The sequence below is a fragment of the Armigeres subalbatus genome, chromosome 1 (assembly GCF_024139115.2).
Source record: "Armigeres subalbatus isolate Guangzhou_Male chromosome 1, GZ_Asu_2, whole genome shotgun sequence".
NCBI lineage: Eukaryota > Metazoa > Arthropoda > Insecta > Diptera > Culicidae > Armigeres > Armigeres subalbatus.
The window spans coordinates 254,251,362-254,275,905 of NC_085139.1; the positions used below are offsets into that span (position 1 = coordinate 254,251,362).

General features: G+C 43.2%; 2 protein-coding genes across 3 annotated transcripts in view; both read right to left on the bottom strand.

Moving 5' to 3' along the window:
- LOC134212897 (serine/threonine-protein kinase 32B-like) overlaps positions 1-24,544 on the bottom strand; it is a 219,275-nt gene that overhangs the window by 53,925 nt on the left and 140,806 nt on the right. The window lies entirely within an intron of this gene.
- Positions 1,179-2,445, bottom strand: LOC134218873 (uncharacterized). Its single transcript, XM_062697736.1, has 2 exons — positions 1,970-2,445; positions 1,179-1,897 (listed from the first exon to the last, which is right to left on the bottom strand). The coding sequence occupies exon 2, from the start codon at positions 1,875-1,877 to the stop codon at positions 1,179-1,181; it is 699 nt and encodes a 232-aa protein (XP_062553720.1). The 5' UTR covers positions 1,878-1,897; positions 1,970-2,445.

Sequence of the window (24,544 nt, forward strand, 5' to 3'; positions counted from 1 at the left end):
TTGTTGACCTGTAAAGTTTTGCGAGACAGTATCTGTTTGGTGCAAGGAACATTGAGGACTGACCTGTGGGATGCCTTGCCCCACAGTACCAGCCGTTGCTGAAACTTTTACACGGTTGCATCCAGATCTGCCAGCAACAGCTGGCACTGGGGAAAGGCTTTGTGTAGTAATATCAACTGCTCCGCTATTGACGCTTTCATCGGTTGTAGGTGCTGAATGATTCATGTTTGCTGGTGTAGGGCGGCGGCCAGGGCATAAGAGGGCTGCCCCTTCCGTCTATACCGGGATATCGGTGCGGTGAGAGTATTAGTTTGTGTAGAGCGGCGGCCGCGGCAAAGAAGGGCTACCCCTTCCCCCTGCCATCTATCCCATGTTTCCGGTGTCGTGGTGTAATCAAAGTTTCCATCGGATACGGGGGTGAATTCGTCATCTACGGGTTGGCGTAAGACGTGCCGGATGACTCCTTCAACCTGCTGTACTTGCGTCGGAAGAGGTACTACACTTTCCCTGCTTCCGAACCGATTTAGTTCGTTGTCCGTGTTCGTGCCGTGGTCGTCATTGTGGTGCATGCGGTGTTGGGAAGTGAATTTATCGAAGGCCTTTTTTATTGAGTGCATCCGATACTGCTGACTCCTCGCCGGAGAAATCCATTTCCGTGAGGTCGTGAGTGACGGGCTTTTTCGGCGGCGGGCTCAGATCAGGTGAGATAGGCGGTTTGTTGTAATTTAACTTCGTAGGTCGTCCGCGCTTCGCTTCCTGAATGGCTGGAGAATTGTTGCGTGAACGAGTAGTTGGGCCAGTCGTCGTGTGGGCTAGTCGTTGCTCACGGCTGTGATGCGGCTTTTCTTGGCTAATGGTTTCGCTATTCTGACTCATTTTTCCTTGGGCGGCTTGCTGTTTGGCCTGCTTGATGAAGACCATCATTTGAGCGATCTTGTGATCTTTCTCTTTGCTCTGCTCCTTCATTCGAGCAATCTCTTCATCTTTTTTCGCCATAGCCTGTTCCAGTTCCTTCAGTTTTTTTCGATTGCGTTATGTTGTATTGCTGCCTGCGCGTAGCTACCTGTCGCATGTTGTTCGGCTCGTTTCCTGGCCTCCGGGAAGCTTAAATTGTCACGTACTTTAATTTTAATGATCTCGACTTCTTTTTTATACATCGGACACTGGCGATTTGTTGGTCAATGGTTACCATTGCAATTCCGGCAGAATTGAGCCTCACCGCACTCTTCTTCTCCGTGGAAATTACCAGAACAGTTGTAACAGCGTTGAGGTCCAGGACATCGGGCACGAGTATGCCCGTAGCTAAAACACCCATAACATAACATCGGGTTGGGGAAGTATGGACGCGTTGGGACACGCAAAAGGCCAAATTTTATATAATCCGGGTAAGTCGTCTTACCGAACGTGAGGATCAGGGCGGCCGTATTCACTCTCTTGCCGTTTTCGTTCCTTGTGATTCGTTGGACACGGGTTACTTTTTCTTTAACCAGTTCTACAAGGATGTCCTTCTCCTCCATGTGGATCAAATCGTAGCACGAGACGACACAGCGACTGACGTTCAAGTTCGGGTGCGGGGCAACTTCCACTTCGGTTCCGTCAATTAAATTTGTCAACTGTAGTAGCTTGGCAACTTGGGCCGGGTCACGGACACTCAGAGTGTATTTGGTTCCTTGCGCCTCAGTTTTGGCGTTTTCGATCGGACCAGCACACGCCTCTACAGATTTTCCAATAATGAACGGGTTTTTAGGAAGCGGGGTCTCGTCTTTTCCAGTTAACTGTAAAAAAGTCAATTCACCGAACTTATTCGTCGGATCCATAAATATCGGTAGCCTGCGTTTCACTGACCCTCCAGGGTCGCCGCTACTAGCGGCCGACATATCCTTTTATCGTCGGAATTCTACAATTGGCAACGGTCACCCGTTACCTACCCCAAGCGAACACAAGAGAGGTAAAAAATGAACGATCTTACCTTCTTTGTCCCTTCGACGAATGTTTTTTGCAAGCGTACGTGAAATTTTGAGCCCCACTGTGTTCACACACTTTTGGAAGGCACTGTAGTACCTCCGTAATGATGTTCGGACACTTTCTAAAAATCGATTTTTAATCGAAATTCCAAAACTTTTCGGCACTTTTAATTATCTCTGGAAATCTTCTTTTAGGCGTACCGCACACCACACCACCGAAGGCTGAATGAAAATAGCCAGGCAGCCAAACGATGGCTGTTTGTTTATTTCGTTCGGAGCACGTGTCCCACACAAAAAATCACTTTTTTCACACGTTTCTTCACCGATTTGCACCAAACTTTCACTGTTTGTTCTTTATACACCACCTTAGGCACCGATTGGTATGCGTTTCGACTACGGCGGCCGCGAATTTCAGGTAAAAAGCACCTGGTAACTTCGAGAGCGCACACTGTACCACCGTACATAACGGTGTGTCGGAACGACGATGGAAGAAAGAGTGATACCTTCGAATAAGCTTAAACATTCGAGCAATTTGAGTTTTTCGGGTCGATGGAGCAGGAGATGATTCTGATCGAAGCAGCCTGCTTCATTAGATGTCCTTCATTGAGCAGAAAAGAGGCTTTATTCACAGATTGCGGTATATGGAGACTCTTAAAACATTCATAATTTGGTTATTTGGGTTTCACATCCTATCTAACCGGAGAGTTGGTGCCTAGATTCCTGAAGTACACCACCTTTCTCATCAAAGTTTCAGAAGGTTGTACACTGGGGTCGCTTTTTACTCGAATTTTGGAATTTTCGTGACTACGTTTACGTGGTACGTATCGGCCACGAGCGTAAGGTGCTGTGGACAATACTCGGCGGTAAACAGGAGAACGGTATCTGGCGGCGTCGCATGAATCACGAATTGTACCAGGTGTATAAAGGGCTGGATATTATTAAGCTTATACAACACGGCAGATTACGGTGGGCTGGTCACGTTGTTCGTATGCCGGAAGAACGTCAAGCGAAGATAATATTTAGTAGAGAACCCGGAAGAGGCCGCAGGCTTCGTGGAAGGCCGCGTACACGATGGCTTTTTGCAGTTGAAGAGGACCTGAGGGCGCTCAATGTTCAGGGCGACTGGAAGCGATTGGCCCAGGATCGAGTCCAGTGGAGAAGGATACTCCATTCGGCGTAGGTTCATCGAAGAGCTGTAGCCCATCAAGTATCAAGTATCACGTATCGGCCACGTAAAAACCGTCTCCAGTGTGAGACAGTCTTTAACGCCCAAATAATATTTGAGAAACTCTCCTGATTTCCTTGGTGCTGTATGCTATGCAACTTCGCATTTATCACCCATCATGGTTCCATGGACTGCTATGACCTACCATGTTACTGTGGTATGTTAGGCTTGTTCATATGATAGGCCTGTCCATGCAACATCTTCTCTCATCTCTAATAAAACGGCTAGTACCTTGTATTTCTGTAAGGAAAAAAACACTTCTGATCTGACACATTATGTATAATGAGGTATTCATCTGTTGGAGTGAATCGACAACAAAGTGTACTAATCTCCTTGGAGAATTGTGCAACCTAAGTTTTCTTTAAATAAACAAGTGTCCAAGATTCTTCATTCCTCATGATGATCGGCTGGATCTGGTGCGGGACAAGGAGACGTCAGAAGAAGAGGCACAAGGCTAAATACTTTCGCGTGAAGTTGAAGACAGGCGAGCATACTGAAGCAAACATTGCTCCCAAAGGTAAGGCGGTGGCCTTCATGACTGGAAGGCGCTTTCATAAGCAAGGAGAAGATGTGGTTTCCTTCAAGCTTGATTCTGGAGCCTCGGATCACCTTGTGAAGCACAGTTTCGCCAACCTCATCAAGATAGAGCAACCTAACATCATCAACGTGGCGAAAGATGACCAATCTCTAATTTCCTGGCATCGACGCACGATTAAGTAGGGGGGCTGGGGGTAATATGGACATGCAAAGGAATCGCTTCATTTTCACAAGGAAAACATCGTAATACTGGGGACTTAAACCACTTACGTGAATCTTAAATAGAAGCACTACGATGGCTTGAACGATGGAATACAATTGGATTTTATGATTTTTTTGACAATGAAAATCAGGATGACAAAATCTCGATTTAAAAGTATGCGGGTGAAATGGACATATTGTGTGGGTAAATCGGACATATCAAGAATTAAGTTGATGAATTTTATGCATAGGCTAAGCATCTCTAAGATGAGCTTCTGGAAATAAAAATGTTGGATGATAATTAATATACAGGGGTTAGGCAAAATGATTGAGATAGGCGAAATTTCTCCCAAATTCAAATCCTTATAACTTTTTGAAAAATTGATGAAATTGGACAAAACCGGAAGCATTCGACGGCAAATTTAGTCAAGATTTAGGAACATGCACGGTCACGAATACTGGCCACCGGACACCGGAGATGTTCCGGATTTTCGGAGGCCATGTCAAAAACACATTTTTTCTGTCGCTTGTATTTTTGTGTGGTTTGAAGTTACATCGATAAACACTATTTTCCTAGAAACTAGATCTTATTGAAAATTGAATGCGGGCGGTTGCGCTAAGATCCGTTGAAAAACATCCGAGATATGGCCATTTCAGTAAACCTGGTTCCGGATACTATGGTCAATTATGTATATCCTTCCAATCACGTATATATTATCCGGTACCATATCAATATTGGTATCAAACTTCAAGATTTTTCATGGAGATGCTTCAGGAAGCATATGCAGGACGATCAGTTGGCCTGACCACTCTGTAGTAGGTTCCAGGTGCCCCGGGGGAAGTGGTCAATTTGAAAAACGTTCAGAACCATATCAATATGGGTATCAAACTTCAAGATTTTTCGAGGTGTTACTTCTAAATGCATTTTAGAACCAGCAGCTGTCATGACCACTCTGTAGTAGGTTCCAGGTGTCTTGGTGACCGATGACCGGTCGATCCACCGTGACCGCTGCACGCCTCTTCTTCTTGTACCGGTCGGATTATTATCGAAGCATCGTCTCAATCGGGTTATCGTCTGACATTCTGGCTTCTTGCCCGGCCCACTGTAACCGCCAAAATTGTACCATGTGGGTAGTTCTCCTAACAGTTACGAATTGTGGTTCATTAACCTCCACCACCACCTCTATTGTTTTCCATCTGCACCCCACCATAGATGGTCCGCAACACCTTCCATTCGGAAACTCCAAGGGCGCGTTGGTCCTTCGCCAGCAACATCCAACTTTCGTGGCCATAGAGGCCGACCAGTCTAATGAGCGTTTTGTAGATGGTCAACTTCGTGCTGCGGCGAACTCTATTCGACAGGAGAGTCCAAAAGCATCTCCATGAAAAACCTTGAACTTAGATACTCATTTTGATATGGTTTCGAACATTTTGCAAATTGGCCACTTCCCCAGGACACCTGGAACCTACTACAGAGTGGTCATGACAGCTGCTGGTTCTAAAATGCATTTAAAAGTATCACCTCGAAAAATCTTGAAGTTTGACACCCATATTGATAGGGTACTGAACGTTTTTCAAATTGGCCACTTCCCCCGGAGCACCTGGAACCTACTACAGAGCGGTCAGGGTAACTGATCGTCCTGAATATGCTTCCGAGAGCATCTCCATGAAAAATCTTGAAGTTTGATACCCATATTGATAGGGTTCTGAACGTTTTTCAAATTGGCCACTTCCCCAGGGCACCTGGAACCTACTACAGAGTGATTAGAGCAACCGTTCATCCTGAATATGCTTCCTGAAGCATCTTCATGAAAAATCTTGAAGTTTGATACCCATATTAATAGGGTTCTGAACGTTTTCAAATTGGCCACTTCCCCAGGGCACCTGGAACCTACTACAGAGGGGTAAGAGCAACTGATCATCCTGAATATGCTTCCTGAAGCATCTTCATGAAAAATCTTGAAGTTTGATACCCATATTGATAGGGTTCTGAACGTTTTTCAAATTGACCACTTCCCCCGGGGCACCTGGAACCTACTACAGAGTGGTCAGGGCAACTGATCGTCCTGCATATGCTTCCTGAAGCATCTCCATGAAAAATCTTGAAGTTTGATACCAATATTGATATGGTACCGGATAATATATACGTGATTGGAAGGATATACATAATTGACCATAGTATCCGGAACCAGGTTTACTGAAATGGCCATATCTCGGATGTTTTTCAACGGATCTTAGCGCAACCGCCCGCATTCAATTTTCAATAAGATCTAGTTTCTAGGAAAATAGTGTTTATCGATGTAACATCAAACCACACAAAAATACAAGCGACAGAAAAAATGTGTTTTGGACATGGCCTCCGAAAATCCGGAACATCTCCGGTGGCCAGTATTCGTGACCGCGCATGTTCCTAAATCTTGACTAAATTTGCCGTCGCATGCTTCCGGTTTTGTCCAATTTCATCAATTTTTCAAAAAGTTATAAGGATTTGAATTCGGGCCAAATTTTGCCTATCTCAATCATTTTGCCTAACCCCTGAATTGGTAACTTACAATGATTTTACTAAAAATCATGTAACTTCAATAAAAATCACTTAAAAATGCAATTTATCTGAACAAAACTCGGAACTTTCCAAAATGAAATTTCGATGAAAAAAAAAGTATGTACTTTATATGGTCCATATTACCCACACCAGAACGTGTCCGTTTTACCCCCCCCATGATCCATTTTCTTTAAAAATTAAAAAAAAAACGAATTTTGATTACTATGTCTGAAACTTGATTATGCATATGTACAACGGTGGTACGCCATTTGGCATAAAGTCGTTCGGCATAACGCCGTTTGGCATAAGGCCGTTTGGCATAATGTCATTTGGCATACCGGCCGTTTAGCATAATGGCCATTTGGCATAATGGTCATTTGGCATAATAGTTGTGTAATCATCAATTTCGACACTTATGCATAATATGTTCAATTATTTATAATGATTGTCACTTTAACATTATATAAGAGATGACATATATTCATTTCTTCAAAAGCATACTTTGTCGTTCATAAGTCTGAAAAGTATATGCTTCTTTTTTTAAGTAATGCATTTTTAGGCACATCACAAGGGAGAATATGTATGGTTCCTATTCTCAATGTATGCAATATTCAGTTCTATGAAAGGGAAGCTATAGCTCCTTCTTTCAAAGGATTAATTTTCTTGGCGAAGGCAAAGGGAGATTTCATTCATTTGTTCAGTTAAGGCATCTGCTCGGTTTAAGGCAAAGAGGGAAATGATCCCTTCTTTCAAAGGATGCGCCTTCCCGACAGTTACATCAGAGAAGACATGGGTCATTTTTTCAAAGGGTACATTTACCCGGCAGTTGGAGAAAAACGATATGCTTCCTTCTTCCAAATCAGGCATTTGCTCGGTTTAATGCGGGGGAAGATATGATCGCTTCTTTCAGCGAATGGCAGAAGGTCCAGAGAAGACAAAAGATGATATGGTTCAATTCAAGGTTAGAGGCAAGGGAAGATGAATTTCTTTATTCAGAGGATGCATTTGCTCGGCAAAAGGTAAAACACGACATAGTTCCTTTATTCAAGGCGTTTTCTCGGTTTAGGGAAAGGAATATATGATCCTTTCATTCAGAAAATTCATTCGCCCGGCAGAAGTCCAGAGAGGAAATGGTGGCTCCACCCCTGTACTCCGAATGCCATTACCCCGGATGGGACAGTACCCCGAGATCCATTACCCCGAAAGTCTATTAGCCCGAATACATTTCGAATCTGTAGTTCTCTACTATTACTATTTTTAACACCCACAAGTACCTATTAATCGTAAAATGAAAATCTTTGAAAAGCATTTGTTCAGAATAAAAGTATATACTACTCAGAGTTACTTAGATAAAAGCAATAAAGCTTATGTTTAATAAACATTTTTGAGTTAAAGTATCATTCTATGCCATTATTATCTGGAAAAGAAACTATCGTACGAAATGGTGTAAGTGAGGAGATAACTCCTTCTTTCTATTGACATAGGTGTACACTGTACAGTGTAAATAATACCTTTTTTAAATGAACGGTAACGGTTTATGGAAAACACATGAGGTAATGCCTAATCTTGAAATGAACGCATTTGCCCGGTTTAAGGCGAACGGAGATGATAATGCCTTTTTTTAATGAACGCATTTGTCCAATATAAGGCAAACAGAGGATAATGGCTTAAGGCGAACACAGGTGATAATGCCTTCTGTAGATAAACACATGTGCCCGATATAAGGCAAACAGAGTTGATAATGCCTTCTTTTAATGAACGCATTTGCCCGGTATATGGCGAACATGGAAGGTAACACCTTCTTCAAATAAATGCGTTTGCCCGGTTTAAGGCAAACAGAGTTGATAATGCCTTCTTTAGATGAACACATTTGTCGGATATAAGGCGAACAGAGTTGGTAATACTTTCTTTTAATACGCATTTGTTTGTTTTATGTGTACAGAGATTATAATGCCTTGTTTAGATGAATGCATTTGCCCTATATAAGGCGAACAGAGATAACACCTCCTTTAAATGATTGCGTTTGCAAGGTATAACGAAATTATTCCTGCCATGCTATGAGTGGAACAAGCATATTCGAAGAACAGAAGAGACTTTCTCATTCTAGGGTCTTGTCGTCATGCTCTTCTTGTCACAGTAAAGTTTATCCCCGGCATACCCATTTATTATGTTTAAATACATGTTCGCGAGCCGTCTCAAGCCCAGTCGACGTGAGCTGAAATTTTCTCGAAATTCTCACCTCAGCTTAAACAGTCCTTAAAGGTAGCACATGATATGTAATTTTTTTCACTGAAATGAACTATAAACTTGAAATCAGGACTACTGGGGGTACTGGGTCATTCGGGATAGAGTCCCACTCGGGGTGATATTCATTCGGGTAATGGTGTTCGTGGTAGTGGCCTTTGGGGTAATGGTATTATGGGTAATGGATATATGGGTAATGTCATAGAGTCGAAATGGTTCCTTCTTTCAATTCAGGAATTTGCTTGTTTTAAGACACGGGAAGATATTTCCTTTCTTTCAAAAGGTGCATTTGCCCGGCAGACGGCAAGAGACGATATGATTTCTTCCTTCAATTCAGGTATTTGCTCGGCTTAAGGAAAATGAAATAATTACCCCTTCTTTCACAGGAGGCATTTGCCCAGCAGAAGCCAAAGAGAATATGACTCCTTCTTTCCATTCAAGAATTTGGTACGCTCGGTTCAATGCAAGGGGAGATATGATCCTTTCTTAGAAATCGTTTGCTCAAGTACTCTGGCTTACAGAAAAAGCAAGCCCTTACAGAAAAAATCCAATGTCAATTTAATTTAATACTGATCTATCTTGCCGGTAGGTGTGTCATTTCAAATGGTCAAGTTTTGACAGGAAGCTTCTTTATTCTCAATTTGTCACGCCGTACAACTCCGTTCCCAATTATTTTCCATATGAAGGAAACCACGTAACTGAATGGCTCAATAAATCTTACTTATCCATTACACACACAGCTCAAATAACAATTATGCCAAATGACCTTATGCCAAACGACCATTATGCCAAACGGCCGTTATGCCAAACGACCATTATGCCAAATTACTTTATGCCAAACGACATCATGCCAAACGGCATTATGCCAAATTACTTTATGCCAAACGGGGTACAATCTATTTGGTGGTAGGTCATTTGGCATAAAGTCGTTTGGCATAATGCCGTTTGGCATAATGGCCGTTTGTTATAATGGTCATTTGGCATAATATGTGTGTAATCATCAATTTCGAAACATATGCATAATATGTTTAATTATTTGTAATGATTGTCACTTTAACACTATAAAAGAGATGTTTTAAATTGATTTTTTCGAATTAAAGTTCAGATTCTATCAAATCACTGCTTGAATGTACTTTAATTAGACTTTTTATTATCTGCCTATTTAACTTAAAATCTTTTTACCTCTGGGTAAGCAGTCAACGACGGCTAAAACAAACTACAATATACGGAAAGTCAAATAGCAAAATTGTAAGTGCAATAAACAGCAAATGAAGTTATTTCTGCATGATAAATATTCATCTTTTTAAAAGCATACTTTGTCGTTCATAAGTCTGAAAAGTATATGCTTCTTTTTTTCTAGTAATGCATTTTTTAAGCATAACACAAGAGAGAATATGTATGGTTCCTATTCTCAATGTATGCAATATTCAGTTCTAGGAAAGGGAAGATATAGCTCCTTCTTTCAAAGGATGCATTTTCTTGGCGAAGGCAAAGGGAGATTTTATTCAATTGTTCAATTAAGGCATTTGCTCGGTTTAAGGCAAAGAGGGATATGATCCCTTCTTTCAAAGGATGCATCTTCCCGACAGTTACATAAGAGAAGATATCTTAAGTAACATTTTAAGTTTTATTCCGCTCTAGGAATGGTTTTCAAGATAAAATAATAAGATCTAACAATAAAACCCGCTATTACATAACAACCTTGTGATGACCACTATAAGAGTAAGATATGGCCAAGTGGCCCTCTCTAGATAACTACTATAAACCTATTATAAGAGTATTTAGAAATCCTTTTTAAACCACTCGCAAAAAAGGGAATTTGGCGCGGCCGCAGTCAAAAATGTTTCTTATAAAAAGGGAAACAAGACTTTGCTGGAAAATGGTAACAAAATTAATTGTTGATGGAGATCATAATGAGGATGGCTAGGTATAAAATAATTTTCTTTCAGGATTTCTTTTAATTCACTTCTATTCAAATGAGGTGCGCATTATATTTCATGGTGAAAGCTAGTGAGAAAATAAGATTGAACACCACGCGCTCTCAAAATAATGCAATTTTGGACATTTAATTTGAAATAATTATAACGTAGATTATAACGTAATCGTAGATCTCAATTGAATCAATTGATTTTTCACCCTAATATATTTGTTAAGCATGCCAATCACAGAAAAAGGGTTTTACGCGGTGGAACATTGTTCAATCATGAATTTCAGGGATAAATTGCATTGACTTAAAATGCTTCTCCATTTTCAACATGGCCATCTCAAATTTCTATCAGGAAAATTTTGCTCTTATTAAACACCGTCATAAGCTCTTTGCAATGCAAATATCCTTATTGGGGTAATCCATTTGACCACATTACGACCAAAAATTGTAGCTTTTATCGAGCTTTGAAAATATGGTTTATCACGCTCTTTATCACTGCCGTAGAGCTGCTCATAAGATTAATAGGCGTTTGACGTTTGAAGCTTTTTTAGCATACTTATAAGAGATTTATTGATAGCAATAAGATAGACAATAAAACTGAGCAACAGGCTGTGGCGATTGCTATGATAAATCCGCTATAAGAATTAAATAAATCCAAGAAGCAGGGAGATTGTTACTTGGGATGGTTCCATTTTCCAAAGGATACATTTGCCCGGCAGATGGCGAAATACGATATGCTTCCTCCTTCCAAATCAGGCATTTGCTCGGTTTAATGTGGGGGAAGATATGATCACTTCTTTCAGCCCTTACCCCGGATGGGACAGTACCCCGAGATCCATTACCCCGAATACATTTCGAATCTGTAGTTTTCTGCTATTACTATTTTTAACACCGACAGATACCGATGAATCGTTAAATGACAATCTTTGTAGAGAATTAGTTTAGAATCAAAGTATATATTACTTTCAGTTACTTAGATAAACGCAATAAAGCTTATGTTTAATAAACATTTTTGACTTGAATTATCATTCTACGCTATCTGGAAAAGTTCTATCCTACGAAATAGTGTAAGTGAGGAGATAACACCTTCTTTCTATTAACATAGGTGTACAGTGAAAATAATGCATTGCATTTGCCCGGTTTACGGCGAACGGAGATGATAATGCCTTCTTTTAATGAACACATTTGTCCAATAAAAGTCAAACAGAGGATAATGGTTTAAGGCGAACACAGGTGATAATGCCTTCTGCAGATGAACGCATTTGCCCGATATAAGGCGAACAGAGTTGATAATGCCTTGTTTCAATGAACGCATTTGCCCGGTATATGGCGAACATAGAAGATAACACCTTCTTTAAATAAATGCTTTGGCCCGATTGATTAGGGGCAGCAGGGACTTTGTCCAAGGGCTTGACGATCCCTCCCCAGGCCATCTGCGAGTTGTGGCGCCTGCCTAGGATGTGGTGGGGTTTGACAGTGGGCCCTGTTAAACCTCTATAAAAAGCTGCATGTATCCGCAAGTAGGCTCCTCCAAAGCGACCGTGTGCCGCTCAAAGCGCACAAGCCCAAGTCCTGGTGTTAGGTGGGACGCTAAACAGCCCTGACACGACGGCCCTCCGGCGAGACAGGAGGTTTGCGCAGGCCCAATAAGCCGCCTGGAAAACCAATAATTACGAACAATATAAGAGATAATTCGACTCGATATAATCGGCAAAGACCTAGGCGACGAATACAGGATCACGATTGGAAGCTTGGAACATGGAACTGCAAGTCGCTAGGTTTCGCAGGTTGCGACAGGATGATCTACGATGAATTACATCCCCGCAACTTCGACGTCGTGGCGCTGCAGGAGATTTGCTGGACAGGACAGAAGGTGTGGAAAAGCGGGCATCGGGCGGCTACCTTCTACCAAAGCTGTGGCACCACCAACGAGCTGGGAACCGGCTTCATAGTGCTGGGAAAGATGCGCCAACGCGTGATTGGGTGGCAGCCAATCAACGCAAGGATGTGCAAGCTGAGGATTAAAGGTCGTTTCTTCAACTATAGCATCATCAACGTGCACTGCCCACACGAAGGGAGACCCGACGACGAGAAAGAAGCGTTCTACGCACAGCTGGAGCAGACATACGATGGATGCCCACTGCGGGACGTCAAAATCGTCATCGGTGACATGAACGCGCAGGTAGGAAGGGAGGAAATGTATAGACCGGTCATCGGACCGGATAGTCTGCACACCGTATCGAATGACAACGGCCAACGATGCATAAACTTCGCAGCCTCCCGCGGAATGGTAGTCCGAAGCACCTTCTTTCCCCGCAAAAATATCCACAAGGCCACATGGAGATCACCTAACCAAGAAACGAAAAACCAAATCGACCACGTTCTAATCGACGGAAAATTCTTCTCCGACATCACGAACGTCCGCACTTACCGCAGTGCGAATATTGAATCCGACCACTACCTCGTTGCAGTTTGCCTGCGCTCAAAACTCTCGACGGTGTACAACACGCGTCGAAGTCGGACGCCGCGGCTTAATATTGGGCGGCTACAAGACGGTAGACTAGCCCAAGAATACGCGCAGCAGCTGGAAGTGGCACTCCCAACGGAAGAGCAGCTAGGCGCAGCGTCTCTTGAAGATGGCTGGAGAGATATTCGATCCGCCATTGGTAGCACCGCAACCGCTGCACTTGGCACGGTGCCCCGGATCGGAGAAACGACTGGTATGACGGCGAATGTGAGCAGTTAGTAGAAGAGAAGAATGCAGCATGGGCGAGATTGCTGCAACACCGCACGAGAGCGAATGAGGCACGATATAAACAGGCGCGGAACAGACAAAACTCGATTTTCCGGAGGAAAAAGCGTCAGCAGGAAGATCGAGACCGTGAAGAGACGGAGCAACTGTACCGCACTAATAACACACGAAAGTTCTATGAGAAGTTGAACCGTTCACGTAAGGGCCACGTGCCACAGCCCGATATGTGTAAGGACATAAACGGGAACCTTCTTACGAACGAGCGTGAGGTGATCCAAAGGTGGCAGCAGCACTACGAAGAGCACCTGAATGGCGATGTGGCAGACGAAGATGGCGGTATGGTGATGGACCTAGGGAACGCGTGCAGGACATAATTTTACCGGCTACGGATCTCCAGGAAATCCAGGAGGAGATTGGTCGGCTGAAGAACAACAAAGCCCCTGGGGTTGACCAACTACCAGGAGAGCTATTCAAACACGGTGGTGAGGCACTGGCTAGAGCGCTGCACTGGGTCATTACCAAGATTTGGGAGGAGGAAGTTTTGCCGCAGGAGTGGATGGAAGGTGTCGTGTGTCCCATCTACAAAAGGGCGATAAGCTGGATTGTAGCAACTACCGCGCAATCACATTGCTGAACGCCGCCTACAAGGTACTCTCCCAAATTTTATGCCGTCGACTAGCACCAATTGCAAGGGAGTTCGTGGGGCAGTACCAGGCGGGTTTTATGGGCGAACGCTCCACCACGGACCAGGTGTTCGCCATTCGCCAAGTACTGCAGAAGTGCCGTGAATACAACGTGCCCACACATCATCTATTCATCGACTTCAAAGCCGCATATGATACAATCGATCGGGACCAGCTATGGCAGCTAATGCACGAAAACGGATTTCCGGATAAACTGACACGGTTGATCAAAGCGACGATGGATCGGGTGATGTGCGTAGTTCGAGTTTCAGGGGCATTCTCGAGTCCCTTCGAAACCCGCAGAGGGTTACGGCAAGGTGATGGTCTTTCGTGTCTGCTATTCAACATCGCTTTGGAAGGGTAATACGAAGAGCAGGGATTAACACGAGTGGCACAATTTTCAATAAGTCCGTCCAGCTATTTGGCTTCGCCGACGACATAGATATTATGGCACGTAACTTTGAGAAGATGGAGGAAGCCTACATCAGACTGAAGAGGAAGCCAAGCGGATTGGACTAGTCATCAACACGTCGAAGACGAAGTACATGATAGGAAGAGGTTCAAGAGAAGACAATGTGAGCCACCCACCGCGAGTTGGCATCGGTGGTGATGAAATCGAGGTGGTAGAAGAATTTGTGTACTTGGGCTCACTGGTGACTGCCGAAAATGATACCAGCAGAGAAATTCGGAGGCGTATAGTGGCTGGAAATCGTGCATACTTTGGACTCCGCAAGACGCTTCGATCGAATAGAGTTCGCCGCCGTACCAAACTGACCATCTACAAAACGCTCATTAGACCGGTAGTCCTCTACGGACACGAGACCTGGACGATGCTCGTGGAGGACCAACGCGCACTCGGAGTTTTCGAAAGGAAAGTGCTGCGTACCATCTATGGTGGGGTGCAGATGGCGGACGGTACATGGAGGAGGCGAATGAACCACGAGTTGCATCAGCTGTTGGGAGAACCATCCATCGTTCACACCGCGAAAATCGGACGACTGCGGTGGGCCGGGCACGTAGCCAGAATGTCGGACAATAACCCGGTGAAAATGGTTCTCGACAACGATCCGACGGGCACAAGAAGGCGAGGTGCGCAGCGGGCAAGGTGGATCGATCAGGTGGAAGATGACTTGCGGACCCTCCGTAGACTGCGTGGCTGGCGACGTGTTGCCATGGACCGAGCCGAATGGAGAAGACTCTTACATACCGCACAGGCCACTTCGGCCTTAGTCTGAATAAATAAATAATAATTTGGCCCGATTTAAGGCGAACAGAGTTCATAATGTCTTCTTTTATTGAACGCAAATACGCTCGATATAAAGCGAACAGAGTTGATAACGCTTTCTTCAAATAAATGCGTTTGCCCGGTTTGAGGCAAAGAGAGTTGGTAATGCCTTCTTTAGATGAACACATTTGCCGGATATAGTTGGTTATACCTTCTTTTAATAAACGCATTTGTCGGTTTAATATGTACAGAGATGATAATGCCTTGTTTAGATGAATGCATTTGCCCGATATAAGGCGAACAGAGATAACACCTCCTTTAAATGATTGCGTTTTCAAGGTATAACGAAATTATTCCTGTCATGCCATGAGAGGAACAAGCATATTCGAAGAACAGAAGAGATTTTCTCATTCTAGGGTCTTGTCGTCATGCCCTTCTTGTCACAGTAAGGTTTATCCCCGGCAAATTTCAGAAGCAACTTTTTCTACCCCTTTACTCTGTTTAAATACATGTTCGCGAGCCGTCTCAAGCCCAGTCGACGTGGGCTGAAATTTTCTCGAAATTCTCACCTCAGCTTAAACAATCTTCAAAGGTAGCACATGATATGTAATGGGAGTTTTTGGACCAAGAACTAATCGTTCTATACTGTTTTCAAACAGTTCGAGTTTGATGAAACGAATCGCGAGTTCAACACGGTGAACCTTGTAAAAGGATCGAAAAATAAGTAAGGATCCACGATAAAAATTCTCGTAAAAATTGTGTAATTTACTCAACTGGAGTCGCCCTGCTATTGAATAAATCGTAAACACGTAATTACCATTCACATGAATTATAAATAAATTTCCATTGATTAAATTTTGTTTTCACTGAAATAAACTATAAACTTGAAATCAGGACTACTGGGGGTACTGGCTCATTCGGGGTAGTGTCCCACTCGGGGTGATGGGTGATGACATTCATTCGGGTAATGGCGTTCGTGGTAGTGGCCTTTGGGGTAACGGCATTATGGATAATGGATATATGGGTAATGTCATAGAGTCGAAATGGTTCCTTCTTCCATTTCAGGAATTTGCTTGGCTTAAAAAACGGGAAGATATTTCCCTTCTTTCAAAAGGTGCATTTGCCCGGCAGACGGCAAGAGACGATACGATTTCTTCCTTCATTCAGGTGTTTTCTCGGCTTAAGAAAAAGGAAATAATTATCCCTTCTTTTAAAGTGTTTACAATGGATAAATCGCCGCGAAATTGCTGGTGGAGATTCTCATCGATTTGTTTTCGGCGAAAAATGACAAAACAAAACTTTGTCAGACTGTCCGGACGTTTCGGTCGATTTACTGGCCTTCGACCATCTTCTGCGGACAAATCTTCCAGTCACTTATTTTCTAACAGACAGCCTAACAGTAGTAGTAATGGAAGTCTGTTAGAAAATAAGTGACTGTAAGATTTGTCCGTAGAAGATGGTCAAAGGACAGTAAATCGACCGAAACGCCTGGACAGTGTGACAAAGTTTTGTTTTGTCATTTTTCGCCGAAAATAAATCGATGAGAATCTCCACCACCCTTCTTTTAAAGGATTCATTTGCCCAGCAGTAGCCAACGAGAATATGACTCCTTCTTTCAATTCAAGAATTTAATACGCATGGCTCAATGCAATGGGAAATATGATCATTTCTTAGAAACCGTTTGCTCATAAAAGGGAGAAATGGGCAAGTTTTCTTGCTTGTCCTTACATGAAAGACAAAACAAGCCACCAATGTCAATTTAATTTAATACTGATCTATCTTGCTGGTGTCAACATTTCAAATGGTCCCGTTTTGACAGGAAGCTTCTTTATTCTTAACTTTTCCTAACAATTCCGTTCCCAATTATCATGTATTGCCCATATGAAGGAAACCACGTAACTGAATGGCTCAACAAATCTTACTTATCCATTACACAGCTCAAATAACTATTATGTCAAACCACCATTCTGCCAAACGGCCATTATGCCAAATGACTTTATGCCAAACGACATTATGCCAAACGGCCGTTATACCAAACGGCCATTATACCAAACGGGGTACAATCGTTTATTTCGTCCCTATTTATACCATTTCGGTAGATTTGTATAAAGGGATTATATCATAATCAAACGCACAAGTTAGTACAACTCCCCGCAACACGCAATTTTTGCCTTCCGCTATTTCTCACCTTCCCATTAATCATCGTAGAACATCACGTCAAACGTTTACGGTATACTACCAAAACGTACGCGGTCTCCGTACCAAAACGCTCGATCTATCTTTGGCTTTGTCCAATAGTGACTACGACGTCATTGCTCTCACGGAAACTTGGCTCCACGATAACATCGAGAATACCGAGCTCACAGACAATTACACGATATATCGTTGTGATAGGAATGAAAGCACTAGCAGCTGTCTGCGCGGCGGCGGAGTGCTGATCGGCGTGAGAAATGGGATAAAAAGTATGCCTGTTAGCGTTGCTGGATGTGAACAACTAGAGCAAACTATCGTTCGTATATCTTTTCCTGACCTCGACTTATTCGTTTGCACAGTATATCTGGCACCCAATAGTGAGGCGCTCCTGTACGAACAATATTCTATTTGCATCGGAAAACTGCTCGATCTGGCCGGTGATCAAGGCCTCGTTTTGATTATTTGGCTGTTGTTGTTGTTGTTTTTTTATTATTGACATTTTACACCATGGGAGTGTATTCATGTCCAGAAAATTAAGTATTTTTAATGTAATTTAACAATTAAGATTCATAAAGAAAATATCATGCATATCTTATCTGCTTTTCGTTGATGTTGTTTCTGGACTGGTTTTTCCGACTTCTTATTTGCTCCTTCTGTTGTACTGCTCTCGTTGTATTTCTCCTTTCCCATGTTTATTCTTTTCATTCACTTTCACTCTAATGTTACATATTCACTTCAGTCAGCTCCTTTTTTTTTCTCTTTTGCTTCTGGATTCTTAATCACTGTTCTTTTTCTTCCACCTTATCATCTTCTAAATCACTTTTGATATCTGCGTCGTTGCCTTAAACTTCTTCTTTCAGCTTCGTCATTTTCTTCTTCTCACATAACCACCTTTATTTCGTCTCCTTCTTAAAGCTTCGTATATAACTTAGTTTCTTGTAAGAAATTCAGCAAACGTTTTTCCTTGTCAGCATCATTTCCTAAGGCCAGGTATAGGCTGTCTGGGTCGATTTCAAATTTTATTCTTGGTTCTTCATATTTTCGGCAGTGCAGGATCAGATGACGAACATCTACGATTGTTCCACAGCATTCACATGTTGGTGGGGTTGATTTATCCAACAGAAACTCATGTGTTAGTCTCGTGTGTCCTATCCGTAGCCTCGTTAGAATTCGTTGGTCGATGAAACGTTCTTGATCAATCCACTTTTCGGTTCCATATTTTACCTCTCTCAATTTAACATTTGTTGAGCGATGCCATCTGTTACTCCATTGGCGATGTATTTTCTGCATCTTTCCCAGGGATTGCGACATTTATTGGTGGGCGATTTCGAGCATCACCGGCGAGGTGATCTGCTACTTCATTGCCATGAATGCCGGCGTGTCCAGGGATCCAGCAGAGTTTTATAGGGCGGTATCAGGTTTTCAATTTTTTTAATCCATGGGTGTTGTGATTTACCAGATTATATAGCCGACAAGCAGCTGGCAGAATCAGATAGGATAATCATAGGGTTCGATATCCGAGTGTTGACTGCCGATTTAATAGCAAATGCCTCCGCAGAAAAAACACTGCACTGTTGGGGTAGACCTATCGATTTCCGAACGTTCTCGTAGTACACACCTGCTCCAACAGTGTCGTTCCCTTTGGATCCGTCGATGTATACCACCGTTGTATGCTGGAACCGGCCTTCTAGAAACTTCTGCACTGTTGGACGTACTATCGCCGGTGGATCTCCTGCTTTCAGTTGTTGTTTGATGTTCCATACAATTTGTGGCTTAGTTTCATACCAAACACGATTTCCGAGACGTTTTTTCGCAGCAATGGTTGGAATTGGTGTACCTGTCAATGCCAATAAACGGTTATTCGCTCTATTGACAACAGGGAGATCAACATTTCTACTATCTTTTTCCATCATACGGATTGCAGTGCGTGTCAAATATTGCAGAACCATGAGGTCAAATGGTAGTGTCCCTGCTTCCGCCATGATTGCTATGACCGGACTGGTAACGTATGCGCCAGTAGCAAGCCGGACCATCTGATTATACACAGGGGCAAGTGTTTGTATGACCGAATCTTTTGCTCTACTGGCCAATGTCATACCGTAGACGAGACGTGAGGTGATAATAGCTGATCCGATGCATAACAGTGAGGCTCGGTTGCCGCGTGGTAGTTTGGCACCGATCATTCTTATTAAATGTAGTCTTGTATCGCAGGCTGATTTTACTAGCTGGAAATGCTTCTTGAACGAGAGTGTTCGGTCAATGGTGACACCGACGATCTTCAACATCCTTGTTGGTGGTATGTCTATTCGGTCAATACTGATGTTGCTGCTAGGTTCCCGACGAGCATTTGGACTGCCGTAGAAAATTTTTGATTTCTCAGCTGAAATTCTGAAGCCAACACTTTTCGCCCATATGTTTACTGCTTTTACTGCGGATTGCAAATTACGAAACAGCACCTGTTTTTTATTCCTTCGTACTATTAGCAGGATATCGTCCGCATACAGAAGCACGGATACTGTGTGCGGGACGACTTTGAAAATTGGTTGCATTGCTAGGGGAGAACGGTCCAAAATGCACCCCTTAAGCTTTTTCGATGTTTTCGCCCATATAAACAAGAATACCCAACCATTTCAACGTATAGGTGCAAAATTTACAAACCCAGCTACATTTCACAATGATCTCCTATTCAAAACAATAAGGTTTTCATAACTTTTTAACGCATTTAAAAAATGTTTTAAAAATAGGCCTGGGGCAAAACGCCCGAATGGTGGTGTAAAATGACTCAATTGCATGTAAAATAATGGTGAACGCATGGTTGTTTGTTTTTTCTTAATGGATTGAGCTGCAATCTTACGGATGTGGTGGAAGAATAGCAAATCGTTAAATTTGAGTGAATATGAAGGGATTTTGCTAATTTTTTCCAATGGAGCTCAATGATGGATAACTAATTATGAATTGTAATGGTAATATTCGTTCATAAATGTCCTACAACAGATTATATGAGTGATTTTATGAGTGAGGCCATTTTGCCCCAGGGGTGCATTATGCACTGTTCTCCCCTACTAAGAACAGCGTGACCGATAGTACCGACCCTTGAGGTACACCATTCTCCAGCGGCATTTCACGTGATAGATGTCCTCCCACGTTTACGCGGAATGTTCTATTAGCGAGAAAACTATTCAAGATGTTGTACATCCTTCCACTTATCTGCCACTTTCGGAGGGTGCGAAGAATGCCGAATTTCCATGTTGTGTCATACGCTTTGGAGAGGTCTAATGAAGCAATTAAACAGTGTTCGTCTGTGTTCGGCAACGAGTTGTCTAGCTCTGCCAGATATGTATCAATGCCGTGACCAACTCTAAAGGCGTGTTGTCTTTTGTCAAGCCGCCCATTTTTTTCAAGCTCCGTTGTCAGCCTCCTATTCACGATGCGCTCGAAAACCTTTGCTATGCAGTTGGTTAGAGTTATGGGACGAAAAGCAGCAGGACCAGCCTCGGAGGAGTTTGGTTTTGGAATTGGTATAATGATACCTGTTCGCCAACTGGAGGGAAAATCACCACTACGCCATACTCGGTTTAGAAGTCCCAGTAGAGCTGTCTTTACGGATAGGGGTAGTCGTTGCAGCATTGGATACCCTACAGAGTCTGGGCCTGTGGAGGCACTGCGCCCTTTATCGAGTGCCCACAGCAGCTCATGAAGTGTGAAATCCGAATTATAAATTTCATCGGTTTCTGGTAAGTGATCTACGCGATTCCGTTCTGCTTTTTCTTTGGCCATTTTAAACAATGGAGAATAGCTTGAGGTCGCCGATCTTTCGTAGTAGTGCTTAGCAAGCTCTTCTGCTACTTCTTCTGCCTTATCTGTGCAACCGTCGTTTCGTTTGATAACAGTCGTAGTGTATTTTCTCTTACCTCTTAGTGTGTTGACGGTCTGCCACATCTCTGCTGTGGTGCTGCTTGGAGATATTTTTCCCACAAACTCCTCCCAAGATTGATTCTTTGCGTCCTTCACTGTTTGCTACTGTAACAGGTTAACTGTTCGGCGGGTGATATCTTTAAAAACGTTACACACTCGTCGAACGTTCAAACTAAACTGTTTATCAATTAAAATTCTTAACTTAACTTGAGCTCCCATTTGGAGGTACCTGAAGTCATTATATAAATCACACCGTCGACACTATCGTGCGACGGGTAGCATGGGAACAGCTTGCCCTGGGAAAAACCATAAAGCGATGACTCTGTAAAACGACACTTCCAAAACGAAGTGCATAAGCATTGCAAAAGGCATCGACTTGATGAGTCGCTGGATTATGGAGTCTAGAATTATATACGGCATGCCGCAAGGAATGCGATTTTATGGAATTGAACTAGGGTCGGTGACATACGTGATACGCATGCTACACTACTGAGTTTGCTTTCCGGAATTTTTCCAGTGCATCAAATGTTTCTAACCCCGCTGCTCTGATACGTTTAAGTGTTCTCAGTGCCTTCCGACGTTGCTTGATTGCCTTTTTAACTTCAGGAGATCACCATGGTACTGATTTTCTTCCATTTTACCGGTTCGGGGTATGCTAGCTGTAGCAGCTGTTAGGATATGTTCTACGAACTCATTTACTTCTATTACATCACCTGGTTTAATGCTGTCTGCAATCAATCGCTCGTATTTCACCCAATCTGCTTGATCGTAAATCCATCGTCTTTTTTTCTTTTCTACTGACGACCAACTTGGTGCCGATACGATGATCGGAAAATGATCGCTATTATGAGCGTCCAGAAGGGTTTGCCAGACAAATCTTTGAGCTAGCATCTCGGAACATATTGTAAGATCCAATGCTGACGTAGATCCGGATGCAGGATCAATGCGTGTGTGCGATCTATCGTTCAGGATGATCAAGTGTTTTGTTAGCGTTTTCTCGGCAATGTAGCGGCCAAGTGTACTTGAAGTTGTGGAGCCCCACGCAGGGTGATGCGCATTGAAGTCGCCCAGAAGTAACAATGGCGCTGGTAGCCGTTCAAGTAGATCGTCTAGTTTGCTTTGACACTGTTGCGTATTTGGAGGGATGTATATTGATACTACTGTTAATGGGGTAGGGAGATGAATCCGGACTGCTATAGCTTGGATATCAAGGTTGATATCGATGCGTTCAAAAGGCACGTTTTGTCGGATGGCAAGGCCTACTCCTTGTTGCCAATATCGACGACTTCCAGTTTCGAGAAGAAGAGTGTAGTTGTTGCCCACAAAATTGGTTGGAACTACTCGGTTGTCTGCTTTAGTTTCCTGCAAAGCTATGATACATGGTTCATGCTTGTTAATCAGTAGTTTGAGTTCACTGATATTGGAACGTAGACCACGTATGTTCCACTGCAGTGCGAAGCATTTGCGGGTTCATCGCAGCTCATTGTGGAGGATACCGATGATGACGATGATGATGATGAAGTAGTAAGATAGATTGGATGCCAGGAGAAGGCAGAGGATGCAAGGCACTCTTGACTAGTTTCATTCTCGTTCACCCGAATATCCACTTCACTAGAGAGGGAAGATGTTACATCACACTCTCCTTCCTAGAACATCGACGTAGAGCGGCTCCGATAAGCAGTTGAAAAGTGTTGTTTTTGTAATAATGGAGATGGGCGGGTATTTTACTGCAGTTGTTGAGAACGGGCTTCACTGGTGGCAGGTCGGGAGGAGAATTGCGAGGGCCGAACATCAGGTAGATGGATGCCACCGGGCAGATCCTTACATAGTAGGAAGTGGGGAAGCTACTTCCATCTCTTCTTCACCAAACCAGTTGCTAGACACAACGACGTTAGTGGTGCTAGGAAGGCTGTAGTTGTATGTGTTGCGCCGGGTGTGTTGTGCAGTTGATAGTGTTACGGCTATGTTTGCGATTGTGCTAGGTTCATTGTCAGTAGTTCTAGGTAGGGAAGGGGGTTTCATTCTGCTTCTACATGGTCGACCGCAGAGGGGATTCTCTGTCAACGCGTTGGGGTAAGGCGGCCCGGACAGATCCTCCCACCTGCTGCGCTCTCACCTGTGAGAGTGAAAGGGATACTACACTTTCCTCCATTCAAGTCGATTGTTTCCGGGGTCCAGTTCGTTTGTCAGGTAAGAATTGCTGGTCGGTGATCGTATGGTGGGCCATTGGTGGCTCTTGCTTTATCGAACATGCTTGAGAGATGTTTCTCCGAACTCATTTTCATCGGCGTTTGCAGTTTCCTGATTAATACTAGTTTTTTCGTTAACTTTCTTTGGAGGTGGGCTTTGTCTACCGGGTGATGTGTGGTTGCTTCTATTATGTCTCTTGTTCTTTTTGCCATTTTCACTAGGTTTGGGTGGCACTATTGCTGGTGACCTATTTCGAAGTTGCATAGATGGTCCAGGTATTTGAGAATCTCCGAACTGCTTTGCTATTCTTTGCTGGTGTGTAAATTCTGCTGGTAAGGGAAGGGTTCGCTGGCGGCTGAAGTCGGCTTGACTGTTTGCATTGTTTTGAATATGCATTGGGTTTAGACAGTTGCTGGGATTGCATTTAATACCCTAGTGACGAAAGCTGGAAGATGCGCAGTAGAATCGTACTGGGCCCATAACCTATTGGAGATATGGGAACCCCCTCACAAAGAAAACACAATACTAGAGTATCCTCCAACCTATGGCAGGCTACTAATTGATACTTTTGCCAAGAGCTGCAGCTCTTCCTAATCTTGAACAGATCGCTTCCTAATCTTGATGTTAATCGTTAATTTATCGTTATCGCCGATAAAGTTAATTGTGTTCAACGTAATCGCTTGCTGCGATAAAGATGAATCAACTCAACTATTATCGGAGTTCTATAATTTAACGTAAGTTAACTCGATAATTTAACAATAATGGGGTTGATAGATTACGCGATTAAAGTTGGTATATAATTTTGACATAAGCCGAGAATTGGACAAATTGATTGCAGCCTGTTGACCAGAGTTGATTTTGATCGAAGCGATACACCAAAAAAATTAGGCAGAGCATCGGGGTCGGACCACTTGTACTTGCGCATGTGCTGGAAAGTTTGTTGTAC